Here is a 27,847-nt window from a genome sequence, read left to right as displayed (position 1 = left end):
ATATTTTTGCAAAATTTTTAATTTTTTAATGTGTACTTAATAACTATAAAATTTTATTAAGTAGTATAACTCACGCCATTTACTTGGTGTCTGTTTCTGTTTTTGTTTTGTTTGTAGTTTTTTATTTTTTTTTATTATTTTTTGTTTTTTATTGTATTTTTTTATTTTGTATAAGCTTTGTCCACAAATTGGAAAATTTTTTGACAATAAAGCATACCTTACTTACTTACTTACTATTGTACCTTTTATTTCGATAGCTCTTATACGCCAGGGAAATAAGGCAAAAATATACCATGTTCCGGATACTTGAGCAGCCAGGTTGCAAATAGGTTTTTTGGGTACTATATACCTAATGCATTATAAATACAAAAATACCCGCCACAGTTCGGACGAGAATTTTAGTTCTTAACAAATAAGTGTCAAAAATGGCAGTTTTTTCGTTTAAGTCGCCACAGGTAAAAGTACGATAATTAAATATTTTATTTATAGTATCCTTCTTTTAGTAGATGAGCAAAGGTTAAAAATGGCAGTTTTTGAATTTTGTTCCGATCATTTGTTGCTTAGGAAATTTCAAAATAAAACTAAAATTTCCAAAATAAAAAATTTGCTATAACTTTTGCGAAAATGGCCGTAAGACTTTCATATTGCATGAAAAGTTGACTCAAACAGTCCATATAATGCACAAAAAAGTTTAAGACGATTCGTCAATTAGTTTAAATTTTATTCAATTTGTTTATCCCAAAGAGCTTTTTTTGCAATGTTATTGTACAGAAAATAAGAATGATATATGTAGCAGTTCTGTGGAAACCACGTGAAATAAGAATAGATATATTTTCAACCAATTTAAAAAAAGATCAATAAAGAGTCATTTTTATCATTCTGAAAATATGTTACTAAAATAGGGTCATTTTTGGCTTATAAACAATTTGAATAACTTTGTTAATATTGACTCTAGACTCTAGATTAAAACTACTTTGGGATTTAAAAATATGGTATTTTTACACGAATTTTCAAAAAAAAACTTATCGCCTAGGTTAATTACGGTCAAAGTTAGCCACTTTTTTATTTAATTCACAGCTACTTTGTTTATAAAAATTAAGCAACCTATCTAGCGCCATTTTGAAGCTCAAGATATATAGTTTATGTGTAAAAGTTTGAATAAACTTTGAACTTCAACAAAGCGGTTAATAAAGCTTTTAAAGTTACGTCCTAACCAAGTCGATACGAGGACGGTGGAGGGGAAGTATTAAAATCCGTGCACTCCAAAAATAAAATTTATTCTTCAAACATATGCTGCAATCAATATCTCCGGAGCTTGTTGATGGATTTTGATCATAATTTTCTCAATTTGTATATACTTGTAGTCTTGCAGAGTACGTTATGTACACATATCCCTACCTAACGTTACAAAATGTTAGGGGGATTCCCCTTATCACTCAGGGATATGAAAAATAGATTACGACTGATTATAAGACCTACCGAATATTCATATATAATTTCATAAAAATCGGTCAAGCGGTCTCAGAGGAGTATGGCATCAAACACTGTGACGGAAGATTTTTATAGAAGTAAATATTTAAATGGCTATTAAAAAATGGGGGTTGGCGATAGAAGAGTGAAAATTAAGGGTTGTATTTATTTTTTAATTCTACACGATATAAAATTAAGGTAGACAATTTTGTCCAAAAAATAAAAAAGAATGTCAGGGGTGCTACCCTCTTATAATTTAAGGGTATGAAAAATATATTAAATCCTACTCTCAGTTCTACAGGATATACGTGTAAAATTTCATAAAAATCGGTCTAGCCGTTTCGGAGGAGTATGGTAACTAACACTGTTACAGGAGAATTTTATGTATATAGAAGTAACTGTGAATTAAATAATAAAAGTGGCTAACTTTGACCACATTTAACCTAGGCGAAAAGTTTTTTTTTGAAAATTCGTGTAAAAATACCAGCTTTTAAAATCCCAAAGTAGATTGACTCTACAGTCAATATTAACAAATCTACTCAAAGTGTTTTTAAGCCGAAAATGACTGTACTTAAGTAAAATGTTTTCGGAATGATAAAAATGACTGTTGATTTTTTTTTTTGATTCTTTGAAAATATAAGTGTTCTTCTTTCATGTAGTTTTCACAGAATTGCTGTATCGTTATTAATTTCTGAGCAATAACATTGCAAAAAAAGCTCTTGGGGACAAACAAATTGAATAAAATTTAAACTAATTGACGAATCGTCATGAAATTTTTTCTGCATGATACAGGGTGTCTGCGTAACTTGGAACCATATGGGAAACTTTTTTATTATCAATTTTACGAAAAAAAGTCATTCTTTATAAAGTGCTCTGCATAGTCTAAAACCTAAGACGCAATCATCAGATATCAAATTTTGTCAACAGTATACGAGGTATGTCAAAAAATATGAATTTCGCTCAAGAGCAAACTACCTTTATATTTCAAAATATCAAAAAATTTTATTATGAAAAGTTATTTGTAATTAAAAACCATATTCAAATATGCAATAACAGCCTTCTACTTGAAAAAACATTTCTGAAATTTTCCTAAATTACCGATTCCGAACATCATTTTTATTTATTAGACATGTAATAACTATTTTATTAATAATTTTAGGAAGAAAAGTTATTATTCATAAAAATCTGTGCATCGTCTAAACCTCAAGATGCAATCATCAGTTATCCAAGTTTGTTAATTTTATACGAGGTGTGTCAAATAATATGAATTTAGAAAGAATTCTAGAATATTATTTGACACACCTCGTATAAAATTAACAAACTTGGATAACTGATGGTTGCATCTTGAGGTTTAGACTATGCACAGATTTTTATGAAGAATAACTTTTTTCCTAAAATTATTAATAAAAGAGTTATTACATGTCTAATAAATAAAAGTGATGTTCGAAATCGGTAATTTAGGAAAATTTCAGAAATTTTTTTTTTTCAAGTAAAAGGCTGTTATTGCATATTTGAATACGGTTTTTAATTACAAATAACTTTTCATAATAAAATTTTTTGATATTTTGAAATACAAAGGTAGTTTGCTCTTGAGCGAAATTCATATTTTTTGACATACCTCGCATACTGTTGACAAAATTTGATATCTAATGATTGCATCTTAGGTTTTAGACTATGCAGATCACTTTATAAAAAATGACTTTTTTTCGTAAAATTGATATTAAAAAAGTTTCCCATATGGTTCCAAGTTACGCATACACCCTGTATGTACTGGTTGTCTCAACTTTTCGTCCAATATCAAAGTTATAAGTTCATTTTCGCAAAAGTTATTGCAAATTTTTTATTTTCGAAATTTTGGTCTTATTTTGCAATTAGCGAATCAACAAATGATCGGACCAAAATCCAAAAACTGCCATTTTGAACCTTTGCTCATCTACTAAAAGATGAATGCTCTAAAGAAGATATTTAATTACCCTATTTTTACCTGTAGCGATCAAAACGAAAAAACTGCCATTTTTGACACTTATTTGTTAAGAACTAAAATTCTCGTCCGAACTGTGACGGGCATTTTTGTATTTATAATGTATTAGGTATATAGTACCTAAAAAACCCATTTGAAACTTGGCTGCTTAAGTGTCCCGATAAAAACCTTATTTCTCTAGACTATTATTGTTCCATCGTACTCCATTTGCTATTTTTATATTTTTGGAGATGCCGTCATCTGTTATTATTGCTGCCGTTGTTCCTTCCATTGTCGTTTTCGTGAGATTTCTGAGTTTCACTGGGATATCTAGGTTTTTGATGTCTTCTATTAGGTCGAGTCTTATTAAGCTGTCAAATGCTTGCTTGAAATCTATGAAAAGGATGTGTAAGTCGATATCATGTTCGTAACATTTCCAATTGACTGTGTGATTATGTGTACTGCGTCTTTTGTTGACCTTCCCTCTCTAAATCCATCTTGGTAGTCTCCTATTTTAGTTTAAGTGTATTTTGAGAGTCTTTGACTGATTAATGATGTTAATATTTCATAGCAGCTATTTAACAATGTTACTCGTCTGTAGTTGTCGCATTTTGTGCACTTTTCTTTAGAATAGGAAATACCCATATTGTTTTTGAGAGTTCATAAATAGATAAAAAAGTAATGCACTGCGGCCGTTTTCGGCATATTTGTCCTTTTTTACATACCCTTGATGAAACTGCCAAATTTTTTATAACTCCTTACTTTCTAAATTTCATTGTAATCAAAAACGAAAGAGTTCCTTAAATTTTTTAAATAAATTCAATATAAACGTAAATGTTACAGTTAAAAAGCAATTTCTTCTGCTTTTTTCTTCGGTACGTGGATTTATCAATGCATAAAGTATACTAAAGAATATTTCTATGGTTGAAAGACAGCTTAAATGTGTATTAATTACGGAGAAAGCACTGCATTATTTGCATTGGAATTAATTTGTTTAAATTCAGGTTAATGCCAATTAATATTATGGAAGAGAATTCAAGTGTTGTTCTCGTCGATGAATCAGGACGAGTGTAAATAAAAAACAGTTGAAGATCTACAGTTTTTTTATTGGTATTTACTGAAGCCACTTAAAAATTTACATTTTAAAAAGTTAAAGGAAAGTTAAATTTGAAACAGTTTAACGATAAGGTTATTGAACAAACTATGCAAAATACATTAGGGTGGAGCGCAAATTTATTTTTTCTAATTTCATTTTCGCGGGGTGCGGAATTGATACGTCTTTCATTTTCGAATGAAAAACTTAGATGACATTTTTTCGTATTTTCAGTCTGAAAAGTCCCCACGTGGATTGCAATTTTGGAATTTTGGAAAAAAAAAATTCGATAGAGTTAACTAGAGTCAAAGCTAATGTTTTATTCATTTATTTAAGCTATTAGGACTATAATATGAAGAAAAAGAAAAATAGTCGATATAAAGTAAAAAAAAATGATTACAAATTGAAGAATAACATAAAAGCTCATTGTGAACGACAGTCTTTCTTGGTATCAAATTTAGGCATCAAAGGGCATGATTTCAGCTAATTCTTAATGAATCCGCCTCTCCTCCGTGACCCACAGAAAGCAGCACTTGCTTCTGTAACTAATTTGACACACCTTTCAGAGGATTGTGTGTGAAACGGAATTTTTCCGTGATGGCCTATGATGGCCTGAGATATCCTTTCGTTACTTAAATTCTTCGTAAGTGTAGGTTCTGTCTTGGTTTTCCAATCTATCATATCGATGTAATCATCGGCATCCATATTTAAAGTAGGTACTTGGAAAATATGTAAGGCTCCTATGTGTGATGTCTCTCTGATCTTCAATATTCTGCGGAATGCAACTTCTCTGACGTACGGTCTGTTTTCGGCTAACATTCCTAGTAGTAGATTCTCTGAATGTCCAAAGAATGCATTTCTCTGTATGACTGGGACAATAACATTCTTCAAGTGGTTTGTCAAATAGCGCGACAGTTTTATCGTATCATATAAATGTTTTGGCACCAAAAATACAAATTGGCCTAGTCTTGATCCTGAACCACATAGGAGCATAGACCGTTAAAATAAAAATGTGCTTAGTATAATTAGGTTTTCTGACGGAGTTTGGCTTGAGACATAAAATCTCAATAGCCGATTAACCATTGTCAACCATCTAGGGTGAACTAGTTTACCAGGATTTTTTTTCACAAAATTTTCATCACAATGTCCACTATTGATAAACTGACATATTTGTAGTAGATATAGTTAATCGGTGCTTAATTCCTGTGTTGATTTGGTAATATCGGGCAACGTACATTTAATTGCATGAAACGGAACAATGGGTAATACCTTACAGTTAGCAACTGCCTTGCCGATGGGACCTGTGAAACCTTTTGGTCCACTTCTAGTGCCATCTAGATGTTGAAAAAGATGACTCAATGTCAGTTGATTGCCGTATAGTTGACATATGAACCATTAAGCCGATGCCGTACTGCAGGATGCTAGATGGTGGCTTGGAGGGTGGATTTTAAAGGTGGATGGTGGAGGGTCGCTGCATCCTGGACGCAGTGAAAGAGTGAAATGAAGTCAGAAGTCAGTATCCAACTGACTGGTGAGGAATCGTTTGTTTCATTTGTTACGTTACATTTGGTTTGTTTTTTTTAGCATATCGTCATATTAGAGGTAAAACTCACTCAATAAACTTTTCAGAAAGTTGAGGAAAATCGACTTAAAGGCAAACATTGTTTTTTAAATTCACCTGACTTGAATATTGGATTTTTTTTAATGCAACTGCAAAGAATAAATAAAACAGATATTTTCAGCCATGTTTCGTCACATAGTGTGTCTGCTGGGTCCCAAATTGCCCTTCTTTTATACACAGCACTTATTACGCTTTCATCCATAGCGAGGCTACCCGGATGGATTATCAAACACGACTGATATGGGGGGTGGACAGACGCCTGGCGGACCACCGGGTGGGTAGATGGTAGTGGGAGGCCACTGCGGCTACCGTCGTTGTATTATTCGTCGTATAAAGTAGCTGGATGGTCGCCAGGCGGGTATCTACCATCCACCATCCTAGCAAACTTCCTGCACTGCGGCATCGGCCTTAGAGTGGAGGTGGAAACGAATTGGTGATTTCCAATAAACGAATAACGCCACCTTTGTTTCCTTGGTTAACGACAGTCCCATCAGAACCAACAGCCATTATTTGATTTACATCGATAGAGTTCGAGGAAAGAAATGTCAGAATAGAGTTACAAAGTAGTCCTAGCTTTAGAACGAGCTTTTCGAGCAAATCGTTTTCAGTAATGAGACCAATGTCGTGGAAAGCTGCAGAAATGATTGCTACTCCAGCACAATCTGAAACCCCAAACCGATCTAATGTTCTGGCAACAACCGGAAATGTGACATCAGTCATTGTGAGTGAAGAAGTAGAAATAATCGATTGCGATTGGAAGTCCTCAATTTCACCGCTTTTGTTTAATGTATCTGCCTGTTGAACATTCGGTCGTATCTTTGAAGTTGTAGGTAATCTAGAAGTACTAGGAATGGATTCCACCCCTATTTGCAAGACTATTTGTCCTTCACGTTGCTCTTGTTGGTGTAATCTATGTAAATCCATCTCAATATTTTTGGTCGCTTCACGATTTAAAGTATTAATCATTATTTTATGGTCAGTTTGTTGGTCGATTAAAAAATTTCGTTCCGGTATTGGAATCTTTCGGTTTCTAGGACAGTTGCAATCTCTGAACTGCAAGTTTCAATATCAAACAATTTCTTGCTATCCTCACCAAACTTTAATAGCTTCTCTTTGTAACCGTCTTCGTCCTTCCTGCCTTCATAAGGTTTCAATAATGTTATATACTTATCGTGGAAAACTATAATAATTCTAGCTAATATTGTTTTGTGTTCTACTTACTTATAATTGAAATTGAGTGGGAGAGTGAAGGTCGACTCCTGTGACAGATTATAACTCTTTTGTTGCAGCGTTAGGTCGGAGGGTTGGCGCGAAATTCAAAATATATCAATTTAAGCAGCGCTGGGGCAGTTATTCTGATAAAAATAGAAATAAGTGTTATTGAAGTTTTCGATTTATATCCTAGAAGCGAATTGATACCGCACCCCGCGTAGGTAAAAATGCAAAAAAAAATTTTTTCAAATTTTAAAATTTGAATCACGTTGGGGCAGATGTTAGAGTCATAATATAAAAAAATGACAATTAACTCTTCCAATCCTTTCCCACAGTAGCGTCGACTCCGCACCCTGCGTTTGTAAAAATTATTATTTCATTTTTCTCCATATAACAGCGCTCCACCCTAAATATGTACATACCTCGTGTCGTCTATTATCTTATCCCAACTCTTTTTATGATCTCTTCGATGATATTCCAGGTTGAACACCTTTTACTTTAAACAACTAAATACTAAGTGGGTTTGAATGTGGAGACCTAGGAGGTCAAGAAATTTCCAAGAAAACTCTCTGATCTACATCTAACTCTACATCTAATCTGATGTGACATTGGGGTCATCCTGCTGAAACCACATTATCCAAGTCAAGAAGCGACAGCTTCTTTTTCTTCTTCTTTTTGTGTAGACATGACTCTGTCTGTTTTTTTTAACGTGTTTCCAGTAAGTTGCTATTCCATCGTTTTTGTGGTATTCTCACTGATCTCCTTTCTATTGGGGAACCGTCTCTCGCCGTCCTTACTACTCAATTTGTTGTGATTTGGCTTATGTGGTCATTCCATTCTACTCTTCTGTTTTTTACCCAGTTATTAATGTTGTCTACCTTGCATATCCGTCGTATATCTGCACATCTAGCTCTGTCCCATAGTGTCTTACCATCGATTTTTCGAAGGGTTTCATCTCTGCTGCTTCTAGCATTCTTTTTGTACTCTCCGTATCAGGTCGTGTTTCTGCCGCGTATGTCATTACTGGTCTGATGACTGTTTTGTAAATTCTGCCTTTCATTTCTTTTCCGATATTTTTTTCTTCATATTGTTTCATTCAGGCACCTGCGACTCTGTTTGCTTTATTCACTTGATCTTCCACTTCTGTTTCGTGCTTTTCAAACTAGATAGTGTGATGGCTAGATATTTAAACTCCATGACTTGTTCTATTATCTTACCCTCTAGCTGTAATTAACATCTTATTAGATTTGCTGTTATAACCATGCATTTGGTCTTTTTTGGAGAAATTAACATGTTAAGTCTTCTGGCTGTTATATTAAATTGGTGCAGCATACGTTGTAAATCATCTTCACTTTGAGAGATTAACTGTTTAGATGGGAAATAAGCCACAATTAAATTGAAAAAATAATTTTATTAACGTTTCGACGCTCAAATCGCAAATTCCTCGGTAGAATGCAGTAGGATGTGGTTACCCATACTGAAAGAAGAAGTCAATAGAAAGAAAGTACCACGATTAGTAACTCAATAACATATCGAGTTAGTACATATTTTATATTTTAGTATTACTTACTGTATATCTATGTATTATTAATATTATTTATAATTTAAACATATTAAAGTCAGAATTTGGTATTATAGATTTGAAAGTAAATTAAATGTAAGACCAAATACTTACGATGACGGGATAGTATCACGAGGTTTTTTCCTGGTTTTCCCTCGTGTTTTACTATGGAATCTCTAACGCGAGAATTTTACTGTCATCGTTGCATTTGGTTGTCTTTTTAAAGACAGATCACATGCCATGATTTTTTTGTGACAGATATTCTTGAGTTGAGATTGATTTCATGTAATCGAATGAAATATCTTTTAGTAAAGTCGTCCCAGGAACGCAACAAATAAATATTGGCGATATCATTTTAAAGTTTTCTACTTTAAAATGTATAATATACATCTGAATTGCCAATATAAATGAGTCAGATTATATAAATATTAGAAGAATTTTTTTACTTAGCAACAACATTTTTGTTTAATTTAGTACTATTTTGTATTTTGACAACGACACCCGATTTGGGCGTCGAAACGTTAATAAAATTATTTTTTCAATTTAATTGTGGCTTATTTCCCATCTAAATAGTTAATCATAAAAATGCCACAAGGAAATAGCTTCAGAACAACATTGAGACATTAGTATTGCGTCGTGGCATAGCAGATTGTTTTAAGTTGATCAGGTTAAACAATAAAGGGAATCCCTCTGTCTTATCCAATTGCCAGTTTCAATTGGGTCAATCAGTTGTTCTTCTTATACTTTTACTTTTATTGTGTTAATCTGGTAGATAATTTCGATCGTTTTAATTATTCCTAGAGGTACCTCTTTTGAGTAAAATAAATGGATAACGTCCTTTAATTTCACCCTATCAAATGCCTTCTTAAGGTCCACGAAACATAAATATAAATTTGCCGGTTTGTTGTACTCTAATGACTTCTCTTGAACCTTCCTCACTATAAATATAGCGTGGGTGCATGATCTCCCAAAAAAGCATAGAATTTTTTTTATCGTTTTTTATCATTTTGGGGATATCCCTTATCAATGACAAATGACTTATGACTTTATGACAAACAGCAATTTGGAAATGACAGACGGTACAAGAAAGTCATAATTTAATTGAAAGGTTGACTTAAAAGAAAAATTTCATTTTACTATGTAACATTAACAACTGAATCACCCACTATGTTTTTTTTACCCATTTAAGTTAGTTTTACAATAGCCAATTAATGAACTGTGTTTAAACTCTACAAACCTATTTGATTGCTATCAACAACTTCGTATGTAATATTTAAGTTGCCATTAAACTATTTCCAGGAGTACGTCACGATATCTGTCCGAAACACAAACGAACACAAGACGAACATGATAATATGTTGAAAATTGGTTAACTCCATGTAATTTAACTTTATTACAACCAAATACAAAGGCTACATACTACAAAACAGATGTGTAGCTAATAGAACAGGCAACCGTTTCAATACTTGTATCTAGCCACCAAAAACAATTTCAACTAGATTAAATTGTTGTAACATTTTGGAGGGGGGAGGGGTATGGTTTAAAATCAATATTTCAAGCACATTTTTGTGATTTGTTTTGAAACTATGGTAGAATTATCTTATTTTTAAATTAAACAAACACATTGAGTACAATTCAAAGAATATTAAAAAAAACTCAAGGCAAAATGTTGAAAAATAGGCCTCCCAAAAAAAAATCAGAATTCGTCATTAGATCATGCGCAACAAAAAATTCAAGACGATTCTATTAGCTTATTTCTATTTTTTAGCTATTATTAGAGTTTCACGAGGTAACGCAGTCAAGTTTTATAGTTTTAAACGATTTTTAGTTTTTGGTATCACTTAGAAGTCAAAATAACGAAATTTTTTGTAAAAAAGGGTGAAAATTAACATATTTATTATTGTTAAACAAAACATATCTCAAAAGCGTTACCTCACGAAATTTGTATAGAAAATCTTTGCAACAATTCAGGTGAATCGGTCAAAGAGTTTTTGAGTTACAATATTTACCACCTTTGAAAAAAGCAGTTTTGAGAACAACGCGTTTACAACAAGTTTTGACAAATTTTCTTTTCAATTCCTTTTTTGTCTAACAAATCGTAAAGTGATGCACACCGAAATATTTTTTTGAATCGCGGAGTTATTTACAAAAGAGAACAAGAACAGCTTTTGAACGTTTTTCACTACGCTCAAACGCGCTGGCGCGAAGCTGATGCAAGGTGAGTCGACGGTAGGGATATTCAACATGTTGTACTTCCGTAAGTTCCGTAATTTTGCTCCGAGTAATCTGAAATTTTCAGAGAGTATTCTTGAAGCTATGTACTTTCATTTAAAATAATAAAAAATAGAAAATTTCAAAATTTTCAAACCATACCTCCACCCTTAAGTCACAAGTCGCAATTGATTGTAATGAAAATTACATTTTTAACTGCTGTTTTGAATTAATTTGACGATAATACCAGACACTAATCGATAGAAGCACATACAAATATTACTATTTTCATGAAAGAAAATACTGTATTTTATCCCTCGGTCTAAAATATGGACTAGTTGACTTTTGAATAGAAAATGTATGCGTGACAGAATGTATAATCGCATGTAACATCATGAAGAATTCTTGCTATTTATAGTGTACCTCGTCTAAAATACTTATACTCCAGGGAAATAAGGCAAAAATATACCATGTTCGGGACACTTGAGCAGCCAGGTTGCAAATGGGTTTTTTGGGTACTATATACCTAATACATTATACATACAAAAATTCCCGTCACAGTTCGGACGAGAAATTTAGTTATTAACAAATAAGTGTCAAAAATGGCAGTTTTTTCGTTTAAATCGCTACGGGTAAAAATAGGGTAATTAAATATCTTATTTTTACTGTTATTCTTTTAGTCGATAAGCCAAGGTTTAAAATGGCTGTTTTTGAATTTCGGTTCGATCATTTGTTGCTTCAGAAATTGCAAAATAAAACTAAAATTTCGAAAATGAAAAAACTGCTATAACTTTTGTGAAAATAACCTTAAGACTTTTATATTGCACAAAAAGTTGAGACAAACAGTCCATATAATGCACAAACATTTTTAAGACGATTCGTTAATTAGTTTACAATTGATTCAATTTGTTTATCAAAATGAGCTTTTTTCGCAATATTGTTGTTCAGAAAATAGTAATGTAATAGCAATTCTGTGAAAATCACATGAAAGAAAAAGAGTAATGTTTTCAAAGTAATTTAAAAATCATTAAAAAGTCATTTTTATTTTACCGAAAACATTTTACTAAAGTAGGGTGATTTTTAGTTCATAAACAATTTGAATAACTTTGTTAATATTGACTGTAGATTAAAACTACTTTGGGATTTGAAAAGCTGGTATTTTTATACGAATTTTCTAGGTTAATTACAGTCAAAGTTACCCACTTTTTTTATTTAATTGACAGCTACTTTATTTATAACAATTAAGCAACCCAGCTAGCGCCATTTCGAAGTTGAAGGTATATAGTTTATGTGTAAAAGTTTGAGTAAACTTTAAACTTCAACAGAGTTGTTAATAAAGCTTTAAAATAACGTTCTAACGAAATCGATTTGTGGTCGGTGGAAATGAATTATTAAAATCCGTGCACTCAAAAAATGAAACTGATCCTTAAGACATATGCTGCGATTAATATCTCCAGAGCTTGTTGATGGATTTTGATCATAATTTTTTTAAATTGTATGTAGGGGAGAGTTGGATAAAACGGGATAGTCAGATAAAACGGGATACCTAGCCTAGAGACCCAACTAGTGGTGCTATTAATCGGACAACAACGGAAATTTGTTATCAGTCGTCATTTTAACATTCTCAGTTCGTTTTACCTCGATGCCACTATTTGATGAAAAGTTGTTGTATTTAGAATTGTTTGGCTCTATTTTTTTGATACTTTGTACTTTTAAGTGCGTTGTTTTCTACATTATACTGCCTACATTATATATAAAAATATAATTCCGGTGACTATTACATTTAATTAAGCAGTCATTAACGAATATTCTCACGTGTAGTCTACCTAATTTTACCTTTACGTTTAGGCAGCAGCCACTTTCGTTTTGAAAAATGTCTGAGTTGGACAAAACGGGACATTTATAATTTGGATAAAATGGGATACAGTTTCTTATGTCCCGTTTTATCTACCTATTTATTTGTTGGCATATTATTTTTTTAAATAAAGATATGAAGCGTTTTATCCTACCGCAGAGAAGAGCAACATATTTTTATGTGACTTTTGTTCTGATATACGTACCTAGTCCTAAATAAAAGGTCTTATTTCCCATTTTGCCATAAAACATAAAAAACGCCTATTTTTAAGTTTCTGACTACTGAAAATATTATTCTTTCAAACGTAAATTTTACTATACAGTTTAATGTCTACTTAATTTAGACATAAATTAAGTTTTAGATAATTTTATACAAAAAATTAAATATTATAAACCTATCCCGTTTTATCCAACCTTGGTTAGGCTAGTTATTACCAATTAGGTATATAGTACCCAAAAAACCCATTTGCAACCTGGCTGCTCAAGTGTCCCGACAAAAACCCTATTTCACTGGAGTATTATTGGTTTTATCGTCTCATACAATTGCACACAAACGTAATTGGATCAAAAGTCAATATATTTTCATAACTATTGACCTTTATGTAGCTAAAGGAAGATATTAATTGGTGTTTAATTCTTCTATTATTTACTTCTTTATATAAAATAACAAAATAGAGATTCCGAAGGGTTGTTTCATCAGTCGTATCACACAATTTTTCTCATCAAGTATTCGTTTTTAAATAATCTTCTTCCGCGGAAAATAAAACTTTAGAACGGTTTTCTAGGAGAAACAAATGAATAATACAGAGTTCACGAATTCTCCTGCTTTACGACCACATCCAACGTTCTTTTTCGTCTTCTTTTTCGTCGGTTCCGAGGCAGTCGGATGTAAATTGGAACGTAAATTACATTGAGGAAGAGTATGGTCTAATTCCGTTGATTGCTCTTATCCAGATATTATAAATCAATTATTAAGTAGCTGTAATCGAGAAAAATATTCATCTTAAAAAATCGATATTAATAATATAGTATTTTATGTTGTATATTGTCTATTTTATTGAATATTAATAACAAATAATGGAGAAAGAGAAACAGAAATCAGCTTAAGAAAGAATGGAAAGAAAGGTATATTGATGAGAACATGAATACAGGAAACCATTATACAGCAATCAGAAACTACATAACAGATAAACCTTGGTTTTCTAAAATGGAGTCGACAAAGGATATGACAAAAACCATAGAATGAGATTTAACCACTATCTTACACCATCATATATATTTAAACTTAATCTAACTGATAGTCCACACTGCATTTGTGGTCAGTTGGATAAACCTACAACACAAAATTTTGACCTGTTCTTTTATTTTTAATAACGTTAAAATGTTCTTAAATACACTCTATTCTTTAACTGATGTCACCATCCCATTAATTTAAGATTTAAACTATTTATTAACATTAGAAAACAATGAGTTGGTATACCGACTATTGTATAAACATATTTTAGATATTAAACTTAAATTGTAATTGTAAAATATAGAGTAAGTATTTCTTGTAGATTGTTATATATTAAAAAAAAAAGAAAAACATATAATAAAAAAAGTATTAAAAAAATATAACAAAAAAAAATATAAAAAAATATGTATATAAAAATGAATGAAGAATTTGGACAGTCCATAGTAAAAAGCTTCCGAATTAAGTAGAGGGCTAAAGAAGAATGTTGCTGTTTTTACTGTGGAACTCTGGCAACATTATTTAAAAAAAATACAAAATAAAATATATTATAAAAAAATATAAAAAGAATTATTTATTAGTAGAATTGTTTATTAGAGATTCATATTAGTATTAGTTTTAGGATAAGATACGAAAAATGACTAATAAAGTAGAAAATCGTAAAATTGGCGAATGGATTTAGTTTCCGCAGTCATATAAATCCAAACAAACAACAAACATAAATCAAAGAAAGAATAATTGCCGCAAATAAAATCTACCATGCAAACAAAAAATTACCAAAAATAAAATACTATGCAAGAAATCGAAGCAGAAAGCGAATGGGATTAGAGATTAATACCAAAAAGACCAAATTCATGATCATCTGCAGAAACTTGAATGCAATTGAAAACTGCACCATAACACTGAATACCAAGTCCATTGAAAGAGTGAGCAAATTTAAATAACTGGGAACGTGCCTTTTTGAAGACTGGGCATCGGACAGGGAAGTAAAATGTCGCATTGAGCAAGCTCGACAAGCTTTCGTAAAATTCAGGAAGGTTCTGACCTGTTCAGAGTTCGATCTTCAACTGAGTGAGACTAAAGGTAGACTTCCGCACCAAACGACCGAGACAGGAGACCGCGACAGGCGACAGATAGGTCGCGATAGACGATAGTTGGTCGCTGGTCTCGGTCGCGGGCTGCAGAACTACCCTGATATAATTGCATTGAGAGCAGTCGTGGGAAGACCTCGCCTATCTGTCGCCTGTCGCGGTCTCCTGTCTCGGTCGCTTGGTGCGGAAGTCTACCTTTAGATTTACTAAGTACTACCAACGGTCGGTTCTGCTATATGGCGTAGAGGACTGGACACTCAAAACGAGGGATATAAACATATTAGGAGCTTTCGAAATGTGGCTTTATCGCCGTATCCTAAAGATACCATGGACGGCGAAAGTCACAAATGTAGATGTCCTTAAAAGAATCAACCAAGAACGCCAACTTTTCGAAACCATCAAGAAAAGGAATACGGCGTATCTAGATCACATCATGCGAAATGAAAAATACCAGTTCCTTCAACTTATAATCCAGGGTAAGATTGAAGGCAAAAGAGGAATAGGATGCAAGAAAATGTCCTGGCTCCGAAACATACATTGGACAGAGATTAACGACATCTCGGATACATATTGCAAGAAACAGAGAATTAATGGAAAATGTGATCGGTAACATCCATTAGTGGATTTTTATCTGAAGAAGAAATCGAAAATGAAGATATACAAAACAATAATTCGACAGACGAACAAAACAAGAGAAAAACCTTAGAATACAAGAAAAAATAATACTAAATGAATTTAGACAAAGAACGAAGCTTGAGCTTCTGAAAGAAATTAAGGAAGATTCAGTGTGTAAGATAAAACAGCAAAGAACAAAATGGCTAAGACATATATGGAGATCAGGATCATGTACGTCGATATTCTCATTATTGGAATAGACACCAGCTGGCAAAAGAAGACGTGAAGATCTATATGGTTACAAGACGTAATAAATGGCCTCAACAGGGCGGGTATAGGACAATGGGAAGAATACACCAGAGATAGGAAGCAGGGGAGAAAAATAACAAGAAAATGAGGACTGGTCTATCTCATAACGTAGATGTAGAAAATTTCACTACTTGTTTGGGTCTTGAAGTCAAACTGGGGCTTTAATAAAGTACACTATTATCTGAATATTCAAGCTTTCGGAAACGTTTCGAGTCAAGAAGTAGAGAAGTAGTCAAGAAGAAGAAGAAGATATTCATTGGCCGTTTTCGCTGCTGAGTTTGTTTCCGTTCAGTTCTTCTTCTTCTTTTGGCATCATAACCCTGGATGGGTCTTTGTCTGTCTGGTTATGTACTTCCATTAGGATCTCTCTTGTATCCTTCTTCTCCATTGTCTTATGTTCATGGTTTTCAGGTCGTCTTCTAACATCATCCAACTATTTCGTTCTGGGCCTTCCTTTTTTTCGCCTTCCTTGTTTCCGTCCAGTATACAAGGTTGTTTACTGAGATTGTTAGAATATAATTTTGTTTTTCAGGTGCTGAGGATTAAGGCTACGGCTACACGGACGACAAATTTACGCTAGCAGTAGCCGTAAAACGAACTTCCGCGGAACGGAATAGGAATAGCCGAACTGAACCGACTACAGGGTTCAGTTCTGCTATTCCTATTCCGTTCCGCGGAAGTTCGTTTTACGGCTACTGCTAGCGTAAATTTGTCGCCCGTGGAGCCGTGGAACTAGAGTTGCACAAGTTTGACTTGAATATTTGAACTTGACTTGAGTTTGACTTAATTTTAAGTCAAACTCAAGTCCATCCTTCTGACAAATATTTCAAGTCAAGTCAAACTGGTCAATCGTATACAGGTTTGAAAATTCAAACTGTTTGTCAAACTAGTTTGAAAGAGTTTGAAAAATAATTTATTTAGTAGATATACTTTTTTGTCGAGATAGACATGTTAGTTGCCAATTAAGATAAGAAAATTAATAATACAATGAGTGCCACATAAAAATCAAAATTTTCAATATATTTTAATTTAAAACTTTAAATGTAGATATTTATTTTTTTAGAATCCTGAGAAAACTAATAAGTATTTTTGAAAAATTTAAACGCAGAATGAAATATTTCGTTCTTACCGAGGGCCGAAAGTCTCTTAGAATAAATAAAAAGTTTCTTTTGAATGAAATATTTGCAATTAATAACAACACTAAATTTTCCATTTTATGTTCACCCCTGTAATTTATTAAAATAAACATTATAGAAGTTTTCAGGGATGTTCGTCCCTCAGAAATAATGTAATCTTTCATGCTGCGTTTAATTTTTTTTTTAATTCTTATTAGTTTTCTCAGGATTTGAAAAAAATTATTACATTTAAAACACATTGAACATTTTGATCAGCGACATGTTACGCCTATGCCCTTAAGGGTTACAATAAAATAAGACTATTTGGTTTTCCAATGGACAGCTCAAAATATGTGATTTGGAATTTGTATGACTTTCTTTTATTAAAAAAGCATTTATTTATCTTAGGGCCAGTTCGAAAAAATATGTGGTACCAAGCTGCTAGTTCACTCGAAAATATGTACCACAATACAAAAGTTAGTATTGCTGTATATTCGTTGGTATTTCTTTAAAATTCAAAACTAACCATAGGGTTATTAGACCTGGATCCCGTACCAAAAAAGTTGATTAATAGCAAGCTGAAAATTTGTTAATAGCTTAACGGTGTCTAGTCGGACAACTTTGATGTACGGGAACACTGGAACAGGGGGAGTTTTAATTGTGGAACAGTTTAAAAATTTGGAACGTCAGATTACGAAAACGTCCCATGCATTTTGTCGGTCAGAACATCCAATTGATTTGTTACCCTTTCATTAAACTCTCATGCAAAAATCAGACTGCTATTACTAACCAACATGATTCCTGTCATTTGACATATTCTTCGTGTTCCACTCATTAAAATGCCCAGTTGGTGATAAACACCAGTATGATTTTTGCATGAGAATTTAATGAAATGGTAACAAATAAATTGGAAGTTCTGTCCGACAAAATACATGGAACGTTTACGTAGTCTGACTTTCCAAATTTTTAACCTTTTTCACAATTAAAACTTCTTCTGTTCCAGTGTTCCAATACATCAAAGTTTGTCTGACTAGACACCGTTAAGCTATTAGCAAATTTTCAGTTGCTATTAATCAACTTTTTTTTGGTAAGCGGGATGCAGGTCTATATGGTTTTATATCTACAATTTAAATTTTTTTCGGATACAGGCTACAAAAATGTTGGGTTTAAATTAAAAAAAAATAATGTGTAAATATGCATTAAGCATTCTTAATAAAATTATTCTAACTGGGGCGTTTATAGGGTTTCATTTGTCTGTCTGCGGTATAAATATCGTATCAGCCAATACATTTCTATGTTTATTGAAATTTGTCAAAAAATTTTTTTGGACCTTGTTGGGAGGGGGGAAATTTCCCCTACCCCTCCCCACCCCTTGTTGATCCTCCACTGAACAAATAAAGGCGTAGGCGGTCTCATTTAAAATTGAAAATAAACACGTTTTGCGTAATATTCAAACTTTTCAAATGAAGATGTTTGAATTCAAGTCAAACCTAAAGATATCGAAATCAAGTCAAGTCAATCTTTTTCATACAAAAAGTTTGATTTTCAAGTCAAGTCAAGTTTGTTGAGTAAAATCAAACTAGTTTGACTTGATGCATCTCTACGTGGAACCGGGCTTGGAACCAGAGGTAGAACTTAAAAATTAATTTAGAGTATTTTGTTGAAATTAATAAAAACGTGTTTTATTTATTTTTTATCATGATCATATTTATTTATTTATTTATTTATTTATTTATTTACGGGTTTCCCCAATTTAAAAAAAATATACATATATAAACAATAAGTAGAAGTAAAAGTAGTATTAGTAAAGTCCAGTAAAACAGTAAGACTAAAAATAAAATTAAATGAATTAAATGAAAGTGTGACAGCATAAAACTGTAGTAAGTACATTACAATAAAACTAAATTTAACATACACACAATCCACGTTATGCAGTGACAATACATAATAATATAATATAAACTGACATTAATCAACTAACTACAGACAATAAAAAAATTAACACATTACATAATACAAAAGCATTATCCATGGCAAAAATTAACAAATCCACTGAAAATATAATATTAAATATTAAACATAAGTGCTGACCGGAAAAATTGATTTTAGTCGGTTTTTAAATACTCGACTGGAAGAAGAGAATAAATCGATGTCCAAATCATTCAGGCGACTTAAAGTTCTATCTATTGGTGAGTTAAGACCATAGTTTGTTGAATGATGAGGTACATGGGACAAGTTATTATTTCTCAGATTATGGTTTGGAATATTAAAGTTTATTAATTTTAATAAATCAGGACAATTGATTTCACTATTTAATAGTTTATAAATAAAAGCTAGGTCATTTATAATTCTACGGTCTTTTAAGGAGTGCAAATTGAGATCACTACGGATGATGGTATAGTTGTGGTTTAGTTCAGTAACATTATATCCCAATCTGTATGCTGCAAATCTTAAAAACTTATTTTGAACTCTCTCGAGACAAACAACATGAACATTATAAAATGGTGACCAGACAATAGAGGAGAATTCTAATATAGATATAACCAATGATGAGTAAACAGCCTTTATTTTATTAAGGGAAAGATCAGCACAACTGCGAAGTATATAACCCAGTACTTTTGAAGCCTTTGCTGTCACATAGTTAATGTGATCCACAAACGTTAAGTTTTCATCGAATATTACTCCTAAATCCTTTACTGTTTTAACATAAGAGAGCGCTTTACTGTCGATGACATATGATGATTGATATTTTTTTGCAACTTTGTGGAAGCTAATGAAATGACATTTATTAATGTTTAAAAAGAGTCTGTTTTTGTTACACCACTCAACTAAATTATTGAGATCGTTTTGAAGGAGACACAATTTTCATGATCTTTGATAGATCTGTAAATCTTCAAATCATCAGCAAATAGCAAGTACTTAGAGTGATTAAAACATTCACCTATGTCGTTAATAAATAGATTGAACAGAAGGGGCGAGCAATGAGCACCTTGTGGAACTCCAGATTTTATTTGTATTGCATCTGACATAAATTAACCCAGTTTGACTTTTTGTGTGCGACCTATTAAATAGCTATCAAACCACTTTAAAAGCTGATCGCTGAAACCATATGCCTTAAGTTTATGTAGCAGTAAGTAGTTAGTTCAGAGAAATAAGGAAAAAAAATATCGTGTTGGTGACACATCCCCCTCCAGGCTGAAACCAAATTTTTCGAGTAATATGGTCATCTATAATAATAACCTATATGTTTCCTGCAGCCGATTTTGATGATATACATAGTTATAAACAAATGAAGATCAAAAAACGGTAAATTTTCGCTTTTTTCGTCTCTTACTAAAAAATTGGGCATTTTAAACAAATTTGAGAGTAATAAACTCATAAACCGTATAAAAAACTTCAATATGGCGTTCGCTGAATATGTCTATCCTTATTGGTTACTTAGAAAATTGCCAAATAAATAATAAATTTTGAGTTTTTTTAAATATTCATAACTTATGTAAAAATTAACTTAGAACCTTCTTATTACATGGAATGCTGAGACTTATGGTGCTTAAATTACACCCTAAATTCCAAAGCAATTGGTCAAATAGTTTAAAAGTTATTTAATTTGTTTATCCAAAATTAATTTTTTTTGCAACACTGTAAGTCAGAAAATGATGAAGTTACAGTAATATTTTGGATAGTTTATGAAAGAAGAAAATTTACAGTATTAATTTAATTTAAAAAAAATGACAAAAAATAATTATAGATATTGCAAAATAATTTTGCAAAAACATGTGAATTAAAAAAATGGGGGGGCTAACTTTGTCCCTAAATGTCCTAGAACAGTTGTTTTTCTTTCTAAATGTGTATAAAAATTCAGTCTTTCTAAATATGAAAAACTAATTTTTCTACGGGTAACGGTTAAAAAGTTATTCTAATTGTTTATAAGTAAGCAAAAAATGGACATGTTTTTGCAAAATAATTTTACACTGTTTAAAATTATTTTTTGTCATTTATTTTTAATTAAGGTAATAGTATAAATGTTCTTCTTTCATAAACTGTCCGAAGTATTATTGTAACCTCATAATTTTCTGACTTACAGTGTTGCAAAAAAAATGAATTTGGGAAAAATAAATTAAATAACTTTTAAACTATTTGACCAATTGCTTTGAAATTTAAAATATAATTTAAGTACAAGAAGTCTCGGCATTCCGCGTAATAAGAAGATTCTAAGTTAATTTTTACCTAAGTTACGAATATTTATAAAAACTCAAAATTTATGATTTATTTTGCAATTTTCTAAGCAACCAATAAGGTTGGACATATTCAGCGAATGCCATATTGAAGTTTTTTATACGATTTATGAGTTTCTTACTCTCAAATTTGTTTAAAGTGCTTAACTTTTTGGTAATAGACGAAAAAAGCGATAATTTACCGTTTTTCGATCTTCATTTGTTTATAACTATGTATATCATCAAAATCGGCTGCAGGAAACATATAGGTTAATAATATAGATGTCCATACTACTCAAAAAATTTGGTTTCGGCCTGGAGGGGGATGTGTCACGAGAAAAACCTTATTTCTCTGGACTAAGTGGTCAATCCTATCAAAGGCTTTTGAAAAGTCTGTGTATACACAATCTACCTGACATTTTCTTTCCAGATCTCTGATAATAGATGTTTCATAAGATAGTAAGTTTGTAGTTGTGGATTTCTTGTGCATAAAGCCATGTTGATAATTATTTATTAATTGTTGACAAGTAAAACTAATATGGTTATAAATCAACTTATCAAGTAGTTTAGGAATGGTCGATTGTTTAGATATACCTCTGTAATTTTCTATATTTTCTCTTTCGCCAGATTTAAAAATTGGAATTAAATGGCTAGTTTTCCATTTATCAGGAAGAATGCCTAATTTCAATGATAAGTCATATAGAACAAACAATGGTTGAGTTAGACTGTAAGCACAGTTTTTCAAGAAAAAATCGGGAAGACCATCCGGTCCAGCTGTTACATTATTAGAAAGTTTTGACAAACCGTCAAAAATAACTTCCGCTGTCAAAGAATCACACTTTATTGATGAATAATTATTAAATGTGTCATGATAACTTACATCCAGGGAAGAAACATAAACTTCAGAGAAGTAAACAGCAAAAAGTTCACTTATCTGATCACCATTCACAGCTTTTTTATCAGCTAGATACATATTATTAGGAACATCATATAGATTATTTTTTCGGCTAAAAAATCTCCAAAATGACCTGGGATCGGTATTAAAATTATTTTCAAGGTCTTTTTTGTAATTCACAAAACATTATTTAGATAAAATATTACATTGACTACGTAACTTTAAAAATTCTATGTAATAACAGCGATTGCCAGTATTCTTGTAATTTTTGTGAGCTATTTTCTTTTGGATGATTAAATTTCTCAACTCAGCATTGAACCACTTTGGGAAAGTTGATACCTTACTTTTCTTTTTGGGCACAAAAAGATTTAATGCCATACTCAGAATATGATAGAAATTGTGTACTGCAGTATTTATGTCATTTAAATTTAAATACTTGTGCCAATTGATAGGTCCCAAATAATTCTGTAAGCTAATATAATCAGCGTTTCTGAAATTATAGTAAAATTCTTGGCACAGTAAATTATTTGTAATGCCCGATATAGGTAAATCAAAGGAGTATGGTTTGTGATTGCTAGATTCAGAAAAAATAGGATCTATTGCAGATGAAACTAGAATACTATCCACATTCGAAAATAGTAGATCTAAAAACTTATTATTAGAGTTAGGAATAGTAATATGCTGTTTAAAATCAAGAAAAGCATAACATTGTGCTACACTAGAAATGTTTTCATTCATCTGAGATGGTGATATATTATTTAAATCGGAAGTTATATTAGGCAAGTTAAAATCACCAAAAATATAAAAGTTGCATTTATTATACTGAATTCTCAAATCTTCAATCGTATTTTGCGTATATATTTGCGTGTATTATATTTCTGAAACTGATGCTTTAGAATGGTTTAAAAAAGGCTTTGAAGCTTGAATTATTTGCAGCAGTGTATTTGTTCCGATGGTCTCTGTTGTGGTGCATACATCCAGTTATGTATAACCATTATTTTATATTGGCATTACCATTTCGATAACATTTGCGAGGCTTGGGATTCGAATAGAAAGTAACCTAAAATCACCGATTCGAGTCGCTATAAACATTAATTTGATTTTCTCTGAATGTACCTCAAACGAACGTATATATTTAGTTAATTGCTTAATTATTTAATGAGTACTCCACTTTAATATTCAGAAGGTTAATATCATTTATTTTCGGTAATAAACAAACTTCAAAAGTGTTGCTAGAAGATGATAAACTAAGCGCTTATTTGCGATTTTATGATCTCATTTATTTTGCACAATTCTCTTTACGTTTGGGTTGGTGTTTCTAATATATAGGGTGTAACAAAAAGGCAGGTCATAAATTAAATCACATATTTTGGTAATAAATAATTACACTTTTATAAAAAGAACTTTTTTATAATAAAACCTTTTAATTATTTACAGGAAAGAATATAAAATTATTTAACGATAAACGATTTAACGATAAAATGCTTAAAATTCCAAAAATTATACTCTAATAAAAATAGTTATTTTATGAAACAGTTCGTTAAGTATGCTTTTTGCGAACGCACGCGATATTTAGAGTACGAGCGACAACGGAGTGAGTGCTATAAATCGCGTAAGTTCGCAAAAAGTACTTTACGTACAGTTTCATACAATATTTTATCTACGATAAACAAATATAAAAACTGTAACTCTTCGTCACTGGAATTCATTTCTATTCTACAATTTTTAGAACTTTGACATTTAAAAATTCTAACTACTTTCAAACCACAAAACTGATAAGATAAGGATTGCGACCATGACAACGCGAAAGTTAAAAACAGTGCGAAAAAGTAAATCCCATTTAAAATACATTGTTACTTCACGCACACTTTAAATCCTTCACGCACTGCTATCTATAATGACAATTTTCACAAACTAAAAACTTATACATAATATGACATAGAGTAGAAAAAGTACTTTTTATAATATCACGGTTTTGTTATTGTACATGTACATATTTAAAACCAAACAAATGAAATAGAGAATGTGGAAAAATCCCCTTACGAATAACTCACACATCCACTATTTCTGGCTGGGAAAAATTTTTCGAATAGAATCAAAGATCCAAACACCAGTTCTTAGAAATGTGTTTCGCCCTCTTCAACCTCCGTGGGCTCATCGGTAAAGATGAGAGGTTGAATATCTTTAGACACATTCCATCAAAAAACAACATCCGAGACATAGACATAACAGAAGCGTAAATCTACGCCCAACCTGAAAATGACAGTCTCAAGTTTTAATTCCCTAATTACTTTAGAGTAAGTAAGATAATGTTTATGAAAAAACAAAAGATGTAGATCTTTGAAACACACTCAGTAATCAAAAGATCCACAGGTACTGGTTTAACGACCACTCGTACGGAATCAAACAAATGAAATAGAGAATGTGGAAAAATCCCCTTACGAATAACTCACACATCCACTATTTCTGGCTGGGAAAATTTTTCGAATAGAATCAAAGATCCAAACACCAGTTCTTAGAAATGTGTTTCGCCCTCTTCAACCTCCGTGGGCTCATCGGTAAAGATGAGAGGTTGAATATCTTTAGACACATTCCATCAAAAAACAACATCCGAGACATAGACATAACAGGAGCGTAAATCTACGCCCAACCTGAAAATGACAGTCTCAAGTTTTAATTCCCTAATTACTTTAGAGTAAGTAAGATAATGTTTATGAAAAAACAAAAGATGTAGATCTTTGAAACACACTCAGTGATCAAAAGATCCACAGGTACTGGTTTAACTACCACTCGTACGAAATCAAACAAACGAAATAGAGAATGTGGAAAAATCTCCTTACGAATAACTCACACATCCACTATTTCTGGCTGTACATATTTATGTAGGGCACAACATATTTGAAAAGAATAATTAACATATAAAATATAAATTTTTAGTAGATGTATTAACTGTTATTTATAATTATAATTCCAAAAATTACACTAGTATAAAATAGTATTTTTTAAAATACCAAATACCACTGTTGTTTAAAACGGTATATATAATTTTAAGTATATAAAGTTTTAATTATTTATTAAAACAAGTAAAAAAAGATACGCAACAGCCGGGTTCCAACTGGGGACCTCTCGATCTGCAGTCTAATGCCACTTAGGCACCATCAATTTGTAGATATCGATTTATTAACGTACTTTAAAATATCATTGCAGTAGTCACATTTTTAAAATAGTTTGAAATTAAAAAAAATGATTTATCCATACAGCGTGATTGGTCAGTAAAGCTTTGTAGATCCATTATAAATAATAGATAGTAATAAAAGTTAATAACAAAAATTGTAGCCAACTTTGATTACATATTGATAATCAATAATCGTAAATTGTAAGTTTTAGACAATTATTCAGTCATGGCTTACTTAAAATTTGGAAAGATTTAGACTAGTAATTATTAATAATTTTGCTCTGAAAAATAAAAATATCTCGAAAACTAATAAATGTACACATAGGGAATGTTATAAAATTATAGTATGGTAATGGTACTTTTCGATAATGATATAAAATACAGGGTACAGGATACTATTTAAAATTACTGAGAAAATAATGTACTTGCGTTTTGTCTCACCCAGTATTCAATATAAACAAAATTAGCAAAACAAACATTTACGAAAATTTTGACAATAAATAAAAAAATATGACGTCAATAAACCATTGACCTTGTGCTTGCTTTTATTTATACAGGTAGTTAAACTTGTTATGATTTTCATATAAAATTGGTTATAACTTTATAAATACCCCGTATAACATACCAAACCTTTATATTTTTGTAATCGAAAAGTTATGAGGATTTCGAATATAAAATAAAATACAGGGTGTTCTATTTTAAAAAAAACATAAGTTTGGTCTGCCACTATTTTATAACATTCTGTAACATTCTAGCTAATTTTGTAATGTGAAGCTCAAAGTTCGCTACAATTTTTGTTATTAAGTATTATCGCTATCTATTACTATAACGGATCTACGGAGCTTCACCACACTAATAATTAATCACCCTGTATATATATATATATATATATATATATATATATAATCTTTATTCCTTCTACCCTGAGGTGTAGGGATCACCCTGTATAATAGCAGTTAAATATTGCATTGTTAGCTAGTTCTAAGCTATCCTGAAAATTTCAGGTGTCTAGGTAGCCTAGAACTATTTTTAAAATGGATTACAAAATTTGCGGAGTCAGTGACACCAACCATGCCAAGTATATAAAAAGATTTTAAAATAGTTCGACTGAACCTAACTTACCTTAGTACAAATGTGAACATAACAAAGTTACAGCCCAGCCGTTTTTCAAAAATCAATTTTTTCCAATATATCGAAAACTATTAGAGATTTTTTTTTGAAAATGGACATGTGGCATTCTTATGACAAGAACATCTTAAAAAATAACAGTGAAATTTGTGCACCCCATTAACATTTTATGGACGTTTTGTTCCCTTAAACCCCTCCAAATTTTTGTGTACGTTCGAATTAAATTATAATTGTGGTACCATTAGTTAAAAACTGTTTTTCCACCTATCTTTACCGAAAGTATACTTTTCCTGACCTGATTGTAGGGAACAAAGTCGTACTTTTCCTCCCTAGGGAGAGAAAGTACTTTTTCTCCCTAGGGAGGAAAAGTAAAAGTGACATCGTGGTACAGTGGTGTTAAAAAGTCCTGCATCACCTAAGCGCCTTATAGTTTTTGAGGTTTAACACAAGTTTTTTGTATGTTTTCGCTAATTCATTTTGAGTTTGTGCTTGTAATTAGCATTATCGGTATACTTACTAATGTTTTTTAATTACTAGCTCAAAATTCTATAGAAAAGATTAAAGTAATATGATTGAAGGGATTTCCCATAATCCGAGAAAATTATGAATTGATTATTAAGTCGTTAGAGTACTATTAAATTGAATCTTAATGACAAATTTGCCACATATTTTGACTATATAAACACTTTAGTTACCCTAACACATTTATTCGCTCTTTGATTTTTGATAAAAAGGTCAAAATGTCATCCCAGACCAAACAAACTAAATTATCGAACGAAAAGCGTTTTGAAATTATTTTTCACCATCAGAACGACAAAAAATCTAGTCGCGAAATAGCATCCGCAGTAAACTGTAATCAATCTACAGTAATTAGAGTAATTAAGAAGTATGCTGAACAAGGAAAAATCAACGACAAACCGCGTATTTGGTAATGTGATGCAAGACTTTTTAACACCACTGTATGTCATTGATGAAATAACTTATTGACGCTCTATACAATATTCTATTATCTATTACGTAAGTATCTATACATTTTAACGTTTATTTATAGAGCACCCTATATTTTGCAGAAAGGTAAAAACAGTAAATTGT

General features: G+C 31.5%; 1 protein-coding gene across 1 annotated transcript in view; it reads right to left on the bottom strand.

Annotated features, from left to right (window-relative positions):
* Positions 1-7,136: 7,136 nt before the first annotated feature.
* The window catches only part of LOC126893156 (uncharacterized), a 59,520-nt gene continuing 38,809 nt past the window's right edge, over positions 7,137-27,847 (bottom strand). The window contains exon 2 of the mRNA XM_050663108.1: positions 7,137-7,324. Coding sequence (XP_050519065.1) covers positions 7,137-7,324 — 188 coding nt within the window. The remainder of the gene's footprint in view (positions 7,325-27,847) is intronic.

The sequence above is a fragment of the Diabrotica virgifera genome, chromosome 10 (assembly GCF_917563875.1).
Source record: "Diabrotica virgifera virgifera chromosome 10, PGI_DIABVI_V3a".
Taxonomy (NCBI): Eukaryota; Metazoa; Arthropoda; class Insecta; order Coleoptera; family Chrysomelidae; genus Diabrotica; species Diabrotica virgifera.
This window is presented reverse-complemented; position numbering and strand designations above follow the sequence as displayed.